The sequence below is a fragment of the Garra rufa genome, chromosome 19 (assembly GCF_049309525.1).
Source record: "Garra rufa chromosome 19, GarRuf1.0, whole genome shotgun sequence".
NCBI classification, from domain to species: Eukaryota; Metazoa; Chordata; class Actinopteri; order Cypriniformes; family Cyprinidae; genus Garra; species Garra rufa.
Window position 1 is genome coordinate 2,178,124 of NC_133379.1, and position 16,971 is coordinate 2,195,094.

The following is a 16,971-nucleotide window of genomic DNA, read 5'->3' on the forward strand; positions in this document are numbered from 1 at the left end:
CCCCAGGGGATCCATAGCCCAAAATACTCTTACATGACACAGCTCTAAATCGTTGGACTTCTCATTATAAACTCATTCAGATACCTTATTTAAAATGACTCGCATTTCCATACTTTTTGTGAAGTATACGCTCATTCCATTGTGATGTTATAAACTCATTTTGTGTTAGTCTAATTCATTTCTGCAAAACGAATCATTTGGACAGTTCGGCTCAATGAGCCGGATCAAAGAACCGATTCAACGGCTCCTTCTCGCAGTGATGCCACGACGCATTCTTTTCTAACAACTTAGGGTCATTTTATATCAGCGAAACATTTGAATAAAGTTAACTTTGTGAACGCATATTGTCTTTTATCCATTTAAGTTCATGCAAACTAGTTTCAGGCACAGATCCTTCTATCAGGCATGAAATGTATTGGTATTTTTAAATAATTACGGTAGTGTTAAAGTTTCGGTAGGTGTATGTAAGCGATGAAAACTTAAATGTGGCAGTAAATGTGACAGACGAGAGCATTACTCAAACACCTCACCACGTCAGCTTTTAATAAAATATTCCACCGAATGTCGCTAAAACAAATTATGTAAGTGTTCATCAAAACGTTGAAATGAATATAAGCGTACAAATATTCATAATGACAATAAGTACCTCATACCAGCTGTGACAGCATCCCCACTGATAAACGTACCTGATTTTTCCACCAAAATTAATTTCTGGCCAAATTTGATTGTAGAAGTATGTCCAGTCTATGGCGGTCAAAAGCAGGTAACTACATTCAGATGTAGGTTCGATAAATTTAGATGTACGTTCATCGTAATAATCCAAAACGAAGAGTTTCACAGTCTGCAATGTTTTGTCAAACACAAATCTCCCTACACGATCATCAGACACTGTGAAATCTTGTTTCACGAAATCTTCATCTTCACTGAGAATCTTTGTCAGACCATGTATTTCCTGGTGCATGTCCATTTCAACAGAATTTTTTGCCGATGTTACAGACATCCCTCTTGTTTCAGGAGTGTTTGGAGCATCAGAAGCCATTGTAACTATGTAGAAATGTCTCCTGTGTTTATAACTAAGTGTCTCTAAACCTTATTTAAATACCAAATTCTGAATGTAGGTTGGGGATGTGTCAAAAACAAAAGGCGTAGGCCTAACACTTTCGACAGTCATAAAACGTGCCCAGCATTTTTAATTTGAATTTAATGATTTGAATAAAATCATGATGATTTGAACACAAAGAAAACGATTATTAGGAATAGAACGTAGGCGTGTAGAAGGAAATAATTATCAAGAAACGATCTTGTGTCTTATATTCAAAATAAACAAGGATAGTATTAATAATATAACTTAAATGTCTCAAGGTGAAGATGGTGAAACGATATTTGATTAAATCAATCAATATTGACGTATATGAACAGAGCTCGTTAACACGACAAAAAAAAAAACTAGGAAACAAAGCATAAGGGCTAACAATTACAGCTGGACAAATTTCAAACAGAAAGAGCGAACCAAGTCATTGAAACTGGAAAAGTTTCATAACAAGTTTGAAAGTGTAACGCTATGAAAAACCATTGCGATTTATATCTCACATCGGTATGACGAGGCCTAGCGCAGTAGTGCGTCAAGTCAAGATATCTGTCAATTTTAGGTGTACTTTGTACTTAGCAGGGGTCAGTGTGATGTGTTGTTAGGGTATATTGTACTTATTGTCATTATGAATATTCGTACGCTTATATTCATTTCAACGTTTTGATGAACACTGTTACATAATTTGTTTTAGCGACATTCAGTGGAATATTTTATTAAAAGCTGACGTGGTGAGGTGTTTGAGTAATGCTCTCGTCTCGTTGAGTAATGACCCTAAGTTGTTAGAAAAGAAATGTGTCGTGGCATCACTGCGAGAAGGAGCCGATGAATCGGTTCTTTGATCCGGCTCATTGAGCCGAACTGTCCAAATGATTCGTTTTGCAGAAATGAATTAGACTAACACATATCACAAAAATGGGTTTATAACATCACAATGGAATGAGCGTATACTTCACAAAAAGTATGGAAATGCGAGTCATTTTAAATAAGGTATCTGAATGCGTCTATAATCAGAAGTCCAACGATTTAGAGCTGTGTCATGTATGAGTATTTTGGGCTATGGATCCCCTGGGGCCATGTTTGAAGTCTGAGGTGTATGCTGGGTATTGTAGTTCGCTGACCTGAAAGTCTACAGTTTGAATGAGGCATTAGTTACACGTGTTTAGTGTTCAAAACAGAAAAAAAAAAAAGAATTGTTGAAACATATTTAGACTAAACAAATATATTCAAGAGTAATACAATATACTAAAACAGACTTGATTTGTATGTTGTAATGGAGCAACCGTTGTTGTGCTATCTTGTGAAATAGCATTAGGTTTTAGTTGTGTGCTCTTGAAATCAAATAATTGTCTTTATTTTAAGAAAAAGTGAATAAGGCCCTGCTGTCTGAATATCCAACCGGTCTTCATCATGAAATTATGAACCCATCATCGCCCCATTCTAGAGAATGTGTGTTGTGTTAGACAGGGTGTTTCATGATCCAAAGGGGTATGTTTGTTGAGTCCTAGACCCACCTGTATGTTGAGCGTGACCAGCTATATTTACCGACTGTGCCTAAATTTCCAAGTTCCATCATAAAACTAGGCAGGAACTTGTAGGTTTAACATTTTATAAGTTGGTCAATCACTCATTCATAGCTTTATCTTACTGCAGTGTTTTCTGCAATGGTTGTACTTGTTGTTAGGATGCTTCAAATTCGGTCAGGTTGGTTTTATGAGCATACCCTTGTTTGTCAAACTAGTGTTAAGTGATACTGATCACATTTTTAACGTTAAAGAGGTTAATGAACTCTTTCACCGGTGTTGGGGAGCGACTAGTTACATGTAACTAAATTACGTAACTTAATTACAAAATACTGGGAAAAATTAAATTACAGTTACTTATGAAAATGTTAACGATTACAAAGATTGATATCTCACATAAATTGCATTGACTGGTGTAAAATATGAGACACCGATCTTTCAGGAGTTTAGAACATGCACTTATTTGTCACCGTTTTATTTCCTATTTGGGTTGATGTGTATTTATTTTATAAGTTTAACTGTTTTTCCAACCTGTTGTTAGATGCCAATGTTTCCTGTCATAGTTGTGCATAGATTTGATTTAAAAACAGTATCATAGCTATTAAACTATCTTGTTATGGTTTTAATGTGTATTTAAAGCTCAGAACAATCTCAAAGTAAGTCTGATTTAGTGGTGGATGTGCTATAAAACTAAAATATTATAATCGCAATTCAAGTGAAAATCCTTGAGACCTGTTAACCCTGCCTGGTTTCAAAACATTAACAGTTCAAGACATTACATACTTAGAAACGTAACAAAAAAGCAATCAAATGTAATTGAAATAGTTAAACTACTTATTAGATTTAAAATAGGGTAACTTGTAATTTATAACCTACTACATTTCCAAAGTAAGCTTCCTAACACTGTGTGTAAAATATTTCTATCAGGGTCTTTCTATCAGGGTCTATTTCTATTCAGCTAAATGATAAAACAAACTTAAGGATGTTGTTGGCTGTTTGTGGGTGTCTGTGAAAGGTGTGTACATGCGTGAGAGAGTTTCAAAGAAAAATGTTTCAGGTTAAAGATGTGATTTTACTACAAAACTATAAGCTTTATAACTATAGAAACATAACACATCTTAACACATCTGTATCAGTAAGATATTAATGTCATCACAAACCATCAGACACATCAGCTTGGGGTGTGATAAGATTTACTTATCGAATATTTGATTATTTCTTCTATAAATCATTTGTACAAATCTTTGTAAAATAAAACTATAAAGACAGTTATTAGCATTTACATAAAATAAAACATTATAGTGTAAAAAATTAATAAACAGCCTGGCTAATAATACCATTTTTAAAGAAAGGAAAAAAAAGTCTAATCTGTTGTAAAGATTCTCTGAGACATTTTTAGCACCTTGTTTAAGACATACTTTTGTTGCAAACAAACTTATGACAACTAAATCTCAGTCTAATTTAGGTCTAATTCATAAAGAAAAATCTCTGTGATCATCTTGCTAATCCATGCTTTAGAACATCATGGTTTTAGGTTTGATTTTTTGTTAAAATTTGTTAAACAAAAGTTACATCATTGTTCAATCATACTGCTTCCCATAATCACGTAAAGATACCCATGTGATGCTAAACGTTTTTATTTGTAAAAGGTTTGTGTAAGCCATCATAATATTTTAACACGGATTGTTTGTGTTTTAGTTGCATGTATGTTTGCTTTTTGTGTTTGAGTTTGCATTATGTGTTTGCGTTTTAGTTTGGATGTTTGTGTTTTAGTTGTATGTTTACTTTTTGTGTTTGAGTTTGCATCATGTGTTTGCGTTTTTGTGTTTTAGTTTGCATGTTGTTTCAGTTGCATGTATGTTTGTTTTGTGTTTGAGTTTGCATCATGTGTTTGCGTTTTTGTGTTTTAGTTTGCATGTTGTTTCAGTTGCATGTATGTTTGTTTTGTGTTTGAGTGTGCATCATGTGTTTGCTTTGTGTTTTAGTTGTATGTTTACTTTTTGTGTTTGAGTTTGCATCATGTGTTTGCTTTGTGTTTTAGTTGTATGTTTACTTTTTGTGTTTGAGTTTGCATCATGTGTTTGCGTTGTGTTTAAGTTTGCATGTTTGTGTTTGCATGTTTGTTTTGTGTTTGAGTTTGCATCATGTGTTTGCATCATGTGTTTGCGTTTTTGTGTTTTAGTTTGCATGTTTGTTTCAGTTGCATGTATGTTTGTTTTGTGTTTGCATCATGAGTTTGCATCATGTGTTTGCGTTTTTGTGTTTAAGTTTGCATGTTTGTGTTTCAGTTGCATGTATGTTTGTTTTGTGTTTGAGTTTGCATGTGTACGTTGTGTTTGTGTGAGTGTTAGTGTTTGTGTTGAGACTTAAATCTAAGACTGAATATAAAGAAAAAACAACTGGAACTAAAAAATACCTAAAATGAAACAAGATTTTCCAATAGCATAGATTGGTTTGTTAAAAACAATCTTCATGGCCCCCCTGATAATTTCAGCTTGTTGTTATTCATCCTGAACATCAGTTTAAAGACACATTCACCACATCCACATTGTAAACATACCTGTTTTTTATTAGGAAAGATGTGTTCTTCCTAAATGTTACCTATCAATCCACCAGATGTCCCACGCAAATCCAACTGCGTGTTGTAAAAAGGCTAAATACACATCTTTTGACCTACTGAACTTTTACCTAAACTTCTGGCAGAGTTCAAAAGAAAACACACTTGCAGGTGCAAATTGTAAAAAAAAAAAAAAAAAAAAAAAGTCCACTGCACATCCTTTGACCACTCAATTAACGTTTGCATAAACTTTTGACAAAGTTCACAGCACCAGTAGACCCAGCTACTACTCCCCCCTAGGTGATGAGTCGCAACCCCAGAAGAGTTTTTACAACCTAGGTTGATCTGATAAGAATGCATCAGCGATCGTAGACTGCGCTCACCAACCTCTCTGGTTTATTGGGCTGTGTGATATTTACATTTATATTATGTTGTTAAGTTTAGACTATTAACTACATGCGCGTTTATGTGTTTTCACTACCAGTCCGCAAGTCTTACGGGAATAAAATTGCGGAATCCTCTCTTGCCTTTATTGTGCAGCGTGAAACAAAACATTTGCTTTCATTCGGATATTTTAATGTACATGCATACGTTTCAGCTGATATAACAGACCGTAAGTTCTAAGATTGTCAAAAAATAAAAAGATAGATTAAAGGAGTAACTTCATTAATTGTGATTAACTAAATAAAATAAATATTTTCCTGTGGCTTAGGAGGCATTTGTTTAAAAGGAAACTGACATGCGCTTTAAAATGAAGAAAAACAAAACAAAAAAAACTCTACTTTAATGTTAAACAGGGGAATGCTTTCATCAATTATAAAATATCATCGATTAATTCAAATAAGAAGTCTTCTTTAATTTTAAAAGTATTATTTTGTTTAATTCTTTTACTGTACATTTAAATCTTTGCACTGGTTTCTTTCTGTTTAGGGGGCGGGTAGTGGGTGTGGTTTGACTGCTGCGTGCGTGACTTCATTTTAAGTAATGTCAGCGGTGAGTGAGGAGATGTCGCGGACTCTGTGTAAGGTTTTTGAGTCTTTTATTTTCTAACTTTAAAAAAACTAGGTAGAGTTTGTTACAAGCTGTAATGATAGACTACAACATAGATTTTGACGAGTAGACCCATCTTAGAGACGCGCTGATCTTTCCTTTTTCTTTTACTTTAAGTCTTGTATCAGTAAAAACTTTTTAAACTTCTAAACGTTTTTAGAATTGTAATGCTAGACTACAACAGATTTTGTCAAGTATCTTATGCTGTTGCTTAACGATTGCATCTGATATTTTTTTTTTGTTTTTAGATCAGTGTGAGATGCACTGGTCTTTCCTTTACTTTATCTTGTATCAGTAAAAACTTTTTTACATTGTAATGCTATGGACTACATAGATTTGTTTATTTTACTTTAACTCTTGTATCAGTAACAAAACTATTTAAACTTTTAAACATTTAAGTTGTAATGCTAGACTACAACATAGGTTTTGTTTATTTTACTTTAACTCTTGTATCAGTAAAAACTATTTAAACTTTTAAATGTTTTTAGAATTGTAATGCTAGACTACAACATAGATTTTGGTCAAGTATCTTATGCTGTTGCTTAACGTTTGCATCTGATATTTTGTAATTTTTAGATCAGTGTGAGATGCACTGGACTTTCCTTTATCTTGTATCAGTAAAAACTCTACCTTTTTTACATTGTAATGCTATAGACTACAACATAGGTTTTGTTTATTTTACTTTAGCTCTTATGTCAGCAAAACTATTTAAAACTTTTAAACGTTTTTAAAGTTGTAAGGCTATAGACTACAACAGATTTTGTTTTAAGTCTTGTATCAGACACTTGTAGCAGCGTTTCTATTGTATGTGAAAAAGAAAAACACTTTAATAAAAACTACCTCTTGAACCCCAGTTTTACCATCCATATACACTATTTCACAATTAAAGTTGAAAGCACATAGTTTTGAACAGTTTTCTATGCCCCCGTTTCAAATACACATCCCCAAAACAATAGGAAAACAACCATAAATTCCATTGAATTGGTGGTGCGGATAAACAGATGTACAAATTGATGTCTGGTTTGGGAGGGGTAGGGGTGTCCAGTTGGGGTGGGGGTGGAATTTTTATGAGGGGCAATAAATCAAACGTTTTGACACATGGTACACTAATAGTCTCTCTTGCAAATATGTGACCCTGGACCACAAAACCAGTCTTAAGTCGCTGGGGTATATTTATAGCAATAGCCAAAAATACATTGCATGGGTCAAAATTTTTGATTTTTCTTTTATGCCAAAAGTCATTAGGAAATTAAAGGTTGTATCAGCGATTTCTAGCCTAAAACATAAAGTGTCAAATTCAGCTGACCTTTCAGCACGATCCGCTCGCTGCCTGCCCCATAAATTGTCTGTGAAAAAAACGCGTCTCTCTGGTCAGCCTAGGGTCCGAGATATGGCAAAAAAACAATCGGCACTACCAACCTTTCCACACAAAAACAAACAGTGGTCCAACCAATCAGCGTCAGGGGTTTGGTGTTGTGGACTTTCGCTCCGCCTCCCTCACATCCCTGCACCAGTAGGAAAGTCCACAACACCAAACCCCTGACGCTGATTGGTTGGAACACTGTTTGGTTATCTGTGGTGTGTTGATAGCGGCGATTGTTTTTTTTGGCATATCTCGGACCCTAGGCTGACCAGAGAGACGCGTTTTTTTCACAGACAATTTATGGGGCAGGCAGCGAGCGGATCGTGAAGAAAGGTCAGCTGAAATTGACACTTTATGTTTTAGGCTAGAAATCGCTGATACAACCTTTAAGTAAAGATCATGTTCCATGAAGATTTTTTGTAAAATTCCTACTGTAAATATATCAAAATGTAATTTTTGATTTGTAAAATGCATTGTTAAGAACCTAATTTGGACAACTTTAAAGGTGATTTTCTCAGTATTTTGATTTTTTTGCACCCTCAGATTCCTGATTTTCAAATTGATGTATCTCGGTCAAATATTGTTCTATCCTAACAAACTATGCATCAATAGAAAGCTTATTTATTGACCTTTCATATGATGTATAAATCTCAGTTTTGTAAAATTTTACCTTATGACTGGTTTTGTGATCCAGGGTCACATATAGTAAAACTGCTGTCTAACCTACTTAAACCCATTCAAACATTGACAGCGCGGAGTTGTTTGGAACTATGGAGAGCTCCATGAACCACGTTACCACGCGGCGGCGAGATCAAAGCGTGTCGCAACTCTCTTTCTCTATGGCTCTGAGTAAAACCGTTTAATGCACAGGTAGTTCCAAGTCAGTTAAATCACCGTTCTATATTAATGCGCTGCTTTAATTGATGCACGCAAAAGCACAGAGAGAGAGAGGTCGGAGATCGCATTGTGCTGCGCACATACATAAACTTCTTGTCAGCACTTCCCCGCGATTGTTATTGTTAAAATATCCTAGATACTAGATCGCTACATTATATTCCTCAGCAAGGAGGTGGTAAAACTGCTGTTTTTGAATGAATTCGTTGTTTGTAGAGAGAGACGCGCAGACGCACAGCATGCAGGCAGGTACGCACATACACAACTGTCATCTCTATCTCGCCTTCTCGCTCTCTCTCGGTCTGTGATCTTACCGCACTATTTCATGTCTGTGTCTGATTTGAAGTGGCAGAATGCTAGAGCTGCGTGTCATAAGTGATGAAAATAACCGTCTTTTTTTAACCTATTCGGTCAAATATTGAAAAAAAAAAATTTAGTTTAGTTTTAACTCGTCTATATCTTGGCAAATGTCTATAGCTTTGCGTCGGGCGAATAATACTTTTTTAGCTTAATTTTAATTAACCTTAATAAATGCTATTTAATTACTGTTCATGATAACTAATATAGTTAATGTTAACAAATGAAACTGGATGGAAAAATTTGATATATTGTGTGTATGTGTCTGTGTGTTGATTTTAAAGTGTAACCCTTTAAATTCTGTAAACTTTAAATCCAAACTGGCAGAGTGTTACTGTGCATGCATGTGCCAACTGGGCACCGTTTTCCTGATGCTATCGGGATGAAGACTGCGCAGGTGGCGAGGGCCCGTTCATCGCTGCTTGCAGCTTTAATTATCATTGAATTACACATTCAAGAGATTCCAATAGTGAAACAAGTCTTTGAGACACTGACTCCATTTTTTAATATTTTGTTTAAATACATGAGATTATGTTGAGATTGTTTTCTTCAGAATCGTGATCTCCAATTTATAAAATAATTTTTTTTCAATTTATCCAGAATCATGCAACTTTAGTTTACATGTTTATTACTGTATATAATTCATTAAAATAGAAGTTTAATTTTATGAAGTACAAATTCATATTAAAATGCCCCTACATTTTTCGCATTTTGTGTTTTTTAGTTGAATAACATTTTTCCCCTACATATATCATCGAGAATTTCATTAAAAAAAGTTTAAAAATCTTGTCTTGTCCTCGTGACAAAAGTGTCTCGTCACACCCACAGTATATATAGTGTATACTGTACACAGTGTGTGTATGTATATATATATATATATATATATATATATTTTAACATATCAATGTTAAGAATTAAACAACAGCAATAAAACAAACCATTTATTAAAGTCACTAGATTTTTAATAGAAATAACATCTACAGCCCTGACATTCAAACGTCATACAGCCAAATTGCTTAAAATACTAAAATAACCCACATGTGCAGTTCGTATTGTTAGTGCATCATTGCAAATGAATGGCAGATTCCACAAACCTATATTACAATTACTAATTTAAGCAAATGTATAAATTTAAATCACATGAAAAAGACAAAAAAAAAAAAAAAAGACAAGACAAGTTAGCAAGTGTTTTTATATAACTGTAATGCTAATGTTCTTCACGAATGGGTGTGCAGCCAGAGAAAAAGCTGTTTTTGAAGTTATTTAGACCTCTCTTTTTACTCCGGAGAAAGCTAGAAGTGCTGTTCATCACTTCGGAGTCATCGCTGTCACTCTCGTTATCAGCAGGGACTGGTTTCTTTTCAAGCTTCAGATCTGCAGGAAGGTGGCCCATGTCTCCAATCTCCTGCTCATGGTATAACAAAAAAAAACTTTTCAAAAACTTTGACTTTAAAGGAATGGCACAGTCCATGTATCTTTATGTCATTTGATTTTCTACTTAAAAAGAAATAAAGAGAAATGAGAAACGGTTTGATTTTTGCTTTGTGTTGTTTTAGAAATGAAAAAAAAAAAAAAAAAAAAAAAAAACAAGCATTTAGCAGGTTTTTTCGTATTTTTTCTCATAAAAAAAAAATTTGATTATGCTTTGTAAAAAAATAGATTATGCTTTAATATTTATTTCGAATTTTTGCTTTTAAATTTTATTTCTAAAACGCCGCTTTCACCCCTTCTGTACTGTACCAATATGCGGCAACCGCAAGCTTAGTTTATTTTCAACAGGAGAGACGCGGCAGGCAAGAAAAGTTTATTAATCCTGCGAATTCTTTGTCCTGTAGGCCTACAAGATAAAAAAAAAAAAAAAAAAAAACTAACCTATATTTTCACAGCTGTTGCATGTTATTAACAAAACAGTATTCACAACCAGTAAAACACCATTTAACTTTTACTGTATGTAACCTACAATGTCATGGAATAAAATATGATTCTACAAATTTTTAGCCTACTCATTTTATTCTATGCTCAATTAAGAAAAGCTTCACAGGTAGCATGTTTTCATTTGCCATTACAAACAACACTAAACAAGCTATATCTTGTAAAGAGCAGGCAGGCTACTGTGCTTCTCTCGTCGCAGAGGTGCAGCTCAACCCTGATAACAGCAGAGCACTGTTAAATAAATTTAAATTGAACAATTGTTTTCTGTATATGTAATTCGTATGAAACCAACGAGAGGTGCAATGCTTCCCATCTGAGCTTATTATCTGTAATGTGGGCACACTCTCACTCTATTCACGGTAAATCCACAGCATAAGGCTGAGAAATAAATCTTGAATTAATCTCAAAAGAACAACGTGGTATCATCTGCAGTACACTTCAGAAAAAGAGGGGATCAATTCTTTCAATCGATGATATATTGATTTACTGATACTTCTCTCGATATTGAAGCATTTTACCATAATCGGATATTGTTATGTTAAATAAAGTTTACTAATTACAGCTATTGATGCACATATTAGATGTGTCACATAAATGCCTGATATGTAGCTAGTTTATGCTGCTTGGCTCTAATAAGTAGAGACGAGAGTCTCAGAGAGTCACAAGATAATCCGTCAAGTCCTGCCCCAATAAAGTCGTAAATCTGCCTGAATATACAGCCAAGAATGAGCACATGTTGGAAACAAAAGCGTTTGTTTTGTTTGTTATATTCCAATATTCAGGGACTAAATGGAAACTACCCGCATTCACAAACAGCCTATTGGTCATAAACTCTGGCTAATGATCAGACTTTGAGATTCGCGGTAACGGCCGGCTCAAGACTCTAAGACACATAAGGGCTTGTCATAGCTCCTGGTTATCATAGTTCTAAACCCCGCTGTTTCTTTTAAATAGACGCAAACTCATCATGGGTGAAAAAGGTGAGAAAGGCACGCAAGGTGACATTTAAAAACCAGTGACATTTAATAGTTCAGTGGTCAAAATCTCACTTGTAAATATTTACAAATAAAAAAAAAAACGGGGACCAAATGTTTTTTTTTTTTTTTTTAATTGTTCAATAGATTTATATCATAATTAATAATTATAGTAATGTTTGAGAATCAAACTTACCGTAGTTTTTTTTTATATAATTCTAAACTATTGCAAATAGCAAACATATCAAAACAGTAGTATTATAACTAAATTATGGCTTAAGAAAAACATTTAAAATGTAAACAAATATGAGAACATATGATAATGTATAACATGTTATTTTCAAACTGTACATTACATTTTCACAACTGTGAGTACAATCTTACAAACTGTTGGAATTACAAATTTTGTGTTATGTCTGGTCACCCTACTGTAGACTTGCAAAAACAAAAATTAGTGCAGAGTGGATTCTGACTAACCTTCAGAAAACACTGGCCATTGCTTTTAACAGATGCCAGAGCACGCAAGCAAAAACAAACAGGACATTTAAAAGCGGTTGACTACAAGCAGGCACAGAATTAAATTGGTACTAATGGTACTGTAAAAAGAACCACCCCCACCCTCAAAAACACTTCCTCATCTGATCTAAACAAATTTCATAGGTGACCTATTTTGATCTCAAAAAAGTACGTTTTCACCGAAAGGGGAGGAGTTTGCATCTATGCTTTTAGCCAGGGTTTAGAAAGACCCTGAAATATCATTACTGAGCCAATTTACAAAGCTATTTTACCAATCTTTGTGGTTCTGCACATTTGTATCACATGACATTTTTTCTTTTTGAGTGAATTATTCCTTTAGAAAGACACAATGAAAGTGGGGAAAAAAATATTTTGGGCTTACCTTCTTAGTAGGTGGAACACTAGGTGGTCTAAAAAAAGTAGCATCTTGTGGACTAACTGCTGTAGGGTCCTCAGGAATTGCAGCAGAGTCCTTAGACACATCACTTATTTCGGTCTGATCCTGAGGACAATAGCAGCAGAAATAATATCACGAATTGGCCATCCACAGGGTAAACAAACAACCCCTGGCACTTTAAAAGAACATTCTACGAACCACATTGCTACGGTTCTCCATGTTGCGACATTTCTCAGGGTCACAGAGGCAGTTTTCCCCACAGGTCATTTTTCCTTTGCGGCAGCGACAAAGCTTGTTAACACAGCGACCCCGACATGCACACTAGAGAAAAAGGAATCACACATAAATGGTTTGCTAAAAAGAAAAGCCTCCAGGAAGAAACACTATACAGTTTTGGAAATAGCTACATAAAGCTGAAACAAACTCCAAGGCATATCCTGGTAAATAGTAGAGGTCGACCGATGTATCGGTTTTGCCGATTAATCGGCACCGATAGTTGATTGGCGGAACTATCGGTTATTGGCAAAAATCCTTGCCGATAGTTTTTCCGGGTTGCGTTTTTTTGCTGAAGCAGCTCAAGCTCCATTCAGCTGTCCGACACCAATGCTTAATGTCAGGATTGTTACCATATATTTGCATTGGTTCATATCTAGCTGGTCATTTTGTTAGCCAGCAATGTTGCAGATTTAAAAATATGTGAGAAAGCAAATTGTGTTCATTTAGCCGACAGAAATCCTGCTGCGCCACAGCGCGCCATATCTGTCCCAAATCTTTGTTAATGTTCATAAAGACTTGACCCTAGGCTGGAAGATAGAGTATTGTGCATTAAAGCGAAAGGTTTGTATTTTGTAGCTCTAATAAAGTCTGTATGCTTCATATAGAGCTATAATTTGTTTTAGCCTTTCCTTCAGGCCGCAGAAGCATGGTAGTTACGCACTTTATTTCACAATGCCAGTTTTCCTTGTTTTTAATAACTGATCAACAAAAATATATTTAAATTGAACATAAAAATAATACAAAACGAAATTCGTTTAAGAAGGGATTTTCCACAAATAAAAATGTACAAAGTGGTCAAAAAATTGTGTCTGACCCTCTCCAATTCTCATGGCTTATTGCCGTCCTTTTTTTTAAATTTACAAGTTACACAAACTTCTTTCGTAATAAACATATTGAACTGAAACAAAACAAACAAATAATATTTAAACAATGTAAAACAGGAAAAAATAAATGGCTACAACAGTATATATCGCTCTTTCTTTTTTCGTTTGATCTGTTCTTTAAACTAATATTTGCCTCTTTTTTTGATCATTCTTTAAGTAAACATTTGCCCGTTTGGTGATTAAATAAACTGTTTTAGACTTCCCCTTGAACTACACGCGATGCGTCCTGTGTGTGTGTGTGATACCTCTACCTGCGAGTTGTCCGCGCAACGCAGCGCTGCACTTTTGCCTGGTTTCATTAAGGGTGGGTGAAAATGGATTCTCCGATGCATCGCAATCCTCTCTTCAATGAGCTTGTGTTTTCCCCCGCATATGGCACGTGTGCGCGCTAAAGACGCGGCGGGCTTCATTGCACTGAATTTGCACTGTGAAACATGTGCGCATTGCTAGACAGTGTGTGCTTCCACCCGCAGTGTGTTACTTTAGGTATGCCTTCATTTCTGCCGTTTGTAATGTAGTTCTATTAAATGCGCAAAACTCGTGCACTGACAGACTTTCACTTGCGCTTTGTGTTTGTTCGTCCGAAAAAGCTCGATTGCGGATGCGGTTAAATGCACTTGCATTTTCGAATACTTTTATACGAAACTGACGTACAGTACACACAGTCAGTTATGTTTTCAGAGCAGGACAAAACATCTGATATATCGAAATAGATTTGTGCATTCATTGAAGCCTGTTAAAGCAGCCACTGTCTATTGTTTTAAAAAGTAACCTGCTTATATAATAAAAATAAATAAATTTTGCACTAAATAAATTTGATATAAAATGTAATTAAATTGAATCTTAATTTTAAATTGGCAGTACTGACAGAGATTCCAAATATAAACAAAAAGCATAGAAACTGCAATTTTACATAGTTAAAATGTAAAGATTCCCACCCCTTTACAATGAGCCCATTTGTAACATCAACTAAGACTGATGAAAGCTGTAGAATAAAAGTGTTGTTCCTTGTTAGAGTGTTAATTTTACTGATATATTGTTAAATTTTGAAGTTTATTTTGTTAACATTAATAAACTATGAAATCACTTTAATGATCAACATATAATTAATATTAATGTTTTTATTAATTTACAAAGTATGGTTTAGTACTTTTTAAAAAATAGTAGAGCACTATTTTAGTTGCCTTCAGTATCCATTTTCAAAAACTCGGTTAATTAATCGGTATCGGCCAGTGTGGTCCAGCCTTGCTGTCGGTATCGGTAAAAACCAATATCGGTCGACCTCTAGTAAATATACTCGACTATCTTTCAAGACTTACAATCCATGTTTCCCTGTTAAAAAAAAACTCACGCCATTCATTTTCGATTTCTTTGAGCCTCGTCGTGCTCTGTCATGTTTCTCTGGACGCCACTCGTCCTCTTCTTTCTCAGACTCTGACGGAGAGATGAGTTCATCAAGATCTATAGGCTCTTGCAGACGTGCTCGAGCAGTGGAGTAGATTTTGGTTTTGGGCTTGAGGTCAGGGAGGAAATAAGACAACGGTTATAAACAGACATCAACATGGACAAAATAGAAGCCTAAAGCAATGAGATTCACCTTAGGTGGAACATATTCAAAAGAAGTATCAGGTGACTCATTCACAGAAGAGAGGACTTTCTTTGCACTGGTCAGCTGCGCAAGAAGTAATTTCTGTGGAGATCCACCCACAAAACAATGTTAATAGGGTTCAAACATTTGTATGCACAACTTGTATAAAAAAAACTCGGTAACACTTTATTTTAAGGATCAGGAATTAGACAGTAATTAATGACTAATAACTGCATTTGTAAGTGACTAGTTATGGACTTGTGTGCCATTACAAGCTATTTATAAGGCCTTTATTGGTTGTTGTCTTATTTTTGTCTTATAGACCCTTTATACTTGTTTCTGTCCTAACAGTGTATTAATTAGCTAAACATAAAACAAACTAATAGCTTGTATTGTGTGAATTACACACTTTATAAGTTCTCAGTACACTATGTGAATGTGTAGCTTATAAGTACAAAATAAATATAGAATAGGCATTTCATCACAGACATTTCAATTAACAGAAAAACACTTTTACACAAAAGCACAGTCTTTCTAGCAGTTGTTCCATACTAACAAATGATTTAAAAACGAAATATTCCCCATTCCCTGAATTTATAAATAGCTAACAAGCAAATTTCTCACTAATACATTCAGTATTACTTCAGATTATGTTCCCTATTCTAAAGTAGAAAAGCGACATGAAAGTTTGCAGATGTGTCTCATCTGTAGTTTGTTCTCTTGTTGAACCATCAAAAAATAAAGACAGAATTCTTCACTGCAATCTTTCATGTCTCTTTTCTACTTTAGAACAGGGAACATAATCTGAAGTAATACAGCATTTATTAGTGAGAAATGTGCTTGTTAGCTGTTAATAAATTAAGGGAATGGGGAATATTTTGTTTATTAATCATTTATTAGTATGGAACAACTGCTAGAAGACTGCTTTTGTGTAACTGTTTTTCAGCTAATTTAAATGTCTGATGAAATTCCTATTCTATATTTATTTCATACTTACAAGCTACACATTCGCATAGTGTACTGAGAACTTATAAAGTTTGTAATTCGCACAATACAAGCTATTAGTTTGTTTTATGTTTAGCTAATTAGTACACTGTTAGGACAGAAACAAATATAAAGGGTCTATAAGACCACCATAAGACAACAGCCAATAAAGGCCTTATAAATAGCTTGTAATGGCATACAAGTCCATAACTAGTCATTTACAAATGCAGTTATTAGTCATTAATTACTGTCTAATTCCTGATCCTTAAAATAAAGTGTTACCAAAAACTCAATTGAGAAATTCAGTTCCTAATTTCCTACATTATAGTATGATTAAATTTGTGATCGAAAACGCTTATACCTGCTTGTACTGTTCAGTTTCATCCTTGAGTTTCTGGTTCTGATCACTGAGTTCTCTCAGTTTTTCAATTTCCTCTTCCTGTGACAAAGCAATATATTTATTTATTAATTATCCTTATATTTTTAAATGTTCACTGTTTTACTTCCCAAATGATGTCATGTTTAGAACTCCGACACCGAATGTGTGCAATAAAACAGACATTGACTGCATACCTCATTAAACCAAAAG

The 16,971-nt window shown here is 34.5% G+C and overlaps 1 protein-coding gene and 1 pseudogene across 1 annotated transcript in view; one reads left to right on the forward strand and one right to left on the reverse strand.

The window, feature by feature from the left end:
* Positions 1-16,971, forward strand: part of LOC141292873 (multidrug and toxin extrusion protein 1-like) — a 341,992-nt pseudogene that overhangs the window by 29,753 nt on the left and 295,268 nt on the right.
* Positions 9,832-16,971, reverse strand: part of kif4 (kinesin family member 4) — a 107,540-nt gene continuing 100,400 nt past the window's right edge. The window contains exons 25-30 of the mRNA XM_073824895.1: positions 16,744-16,848; positions 15,408-15,500; positions 15,162-15,323; positions 12,849-12,971; positions 12,636-12,755; positions 9,832-10,236 (exon numbers count right to left, since the gene is read on the reverse strand). Of these exons, the coding sequence (XP_073680996.1) occupies positions 10,039-10,236; positions 12,636-12,755; positions 12,849-12,971; positions 15,162-15,323; positions 15,408-15,500; positions 16,744-16,848 (801 nt within the window). The 3' untranslated portion in view covers positions 9,832-10,038. The remainder of the gene's footprint in view (positions 10,237-12,635; positions 12,756-12,848; positions 12,972-15,161; positions 15,324-15,407; positions 15,501-16,743; positions 16,849-16,971) is intronic.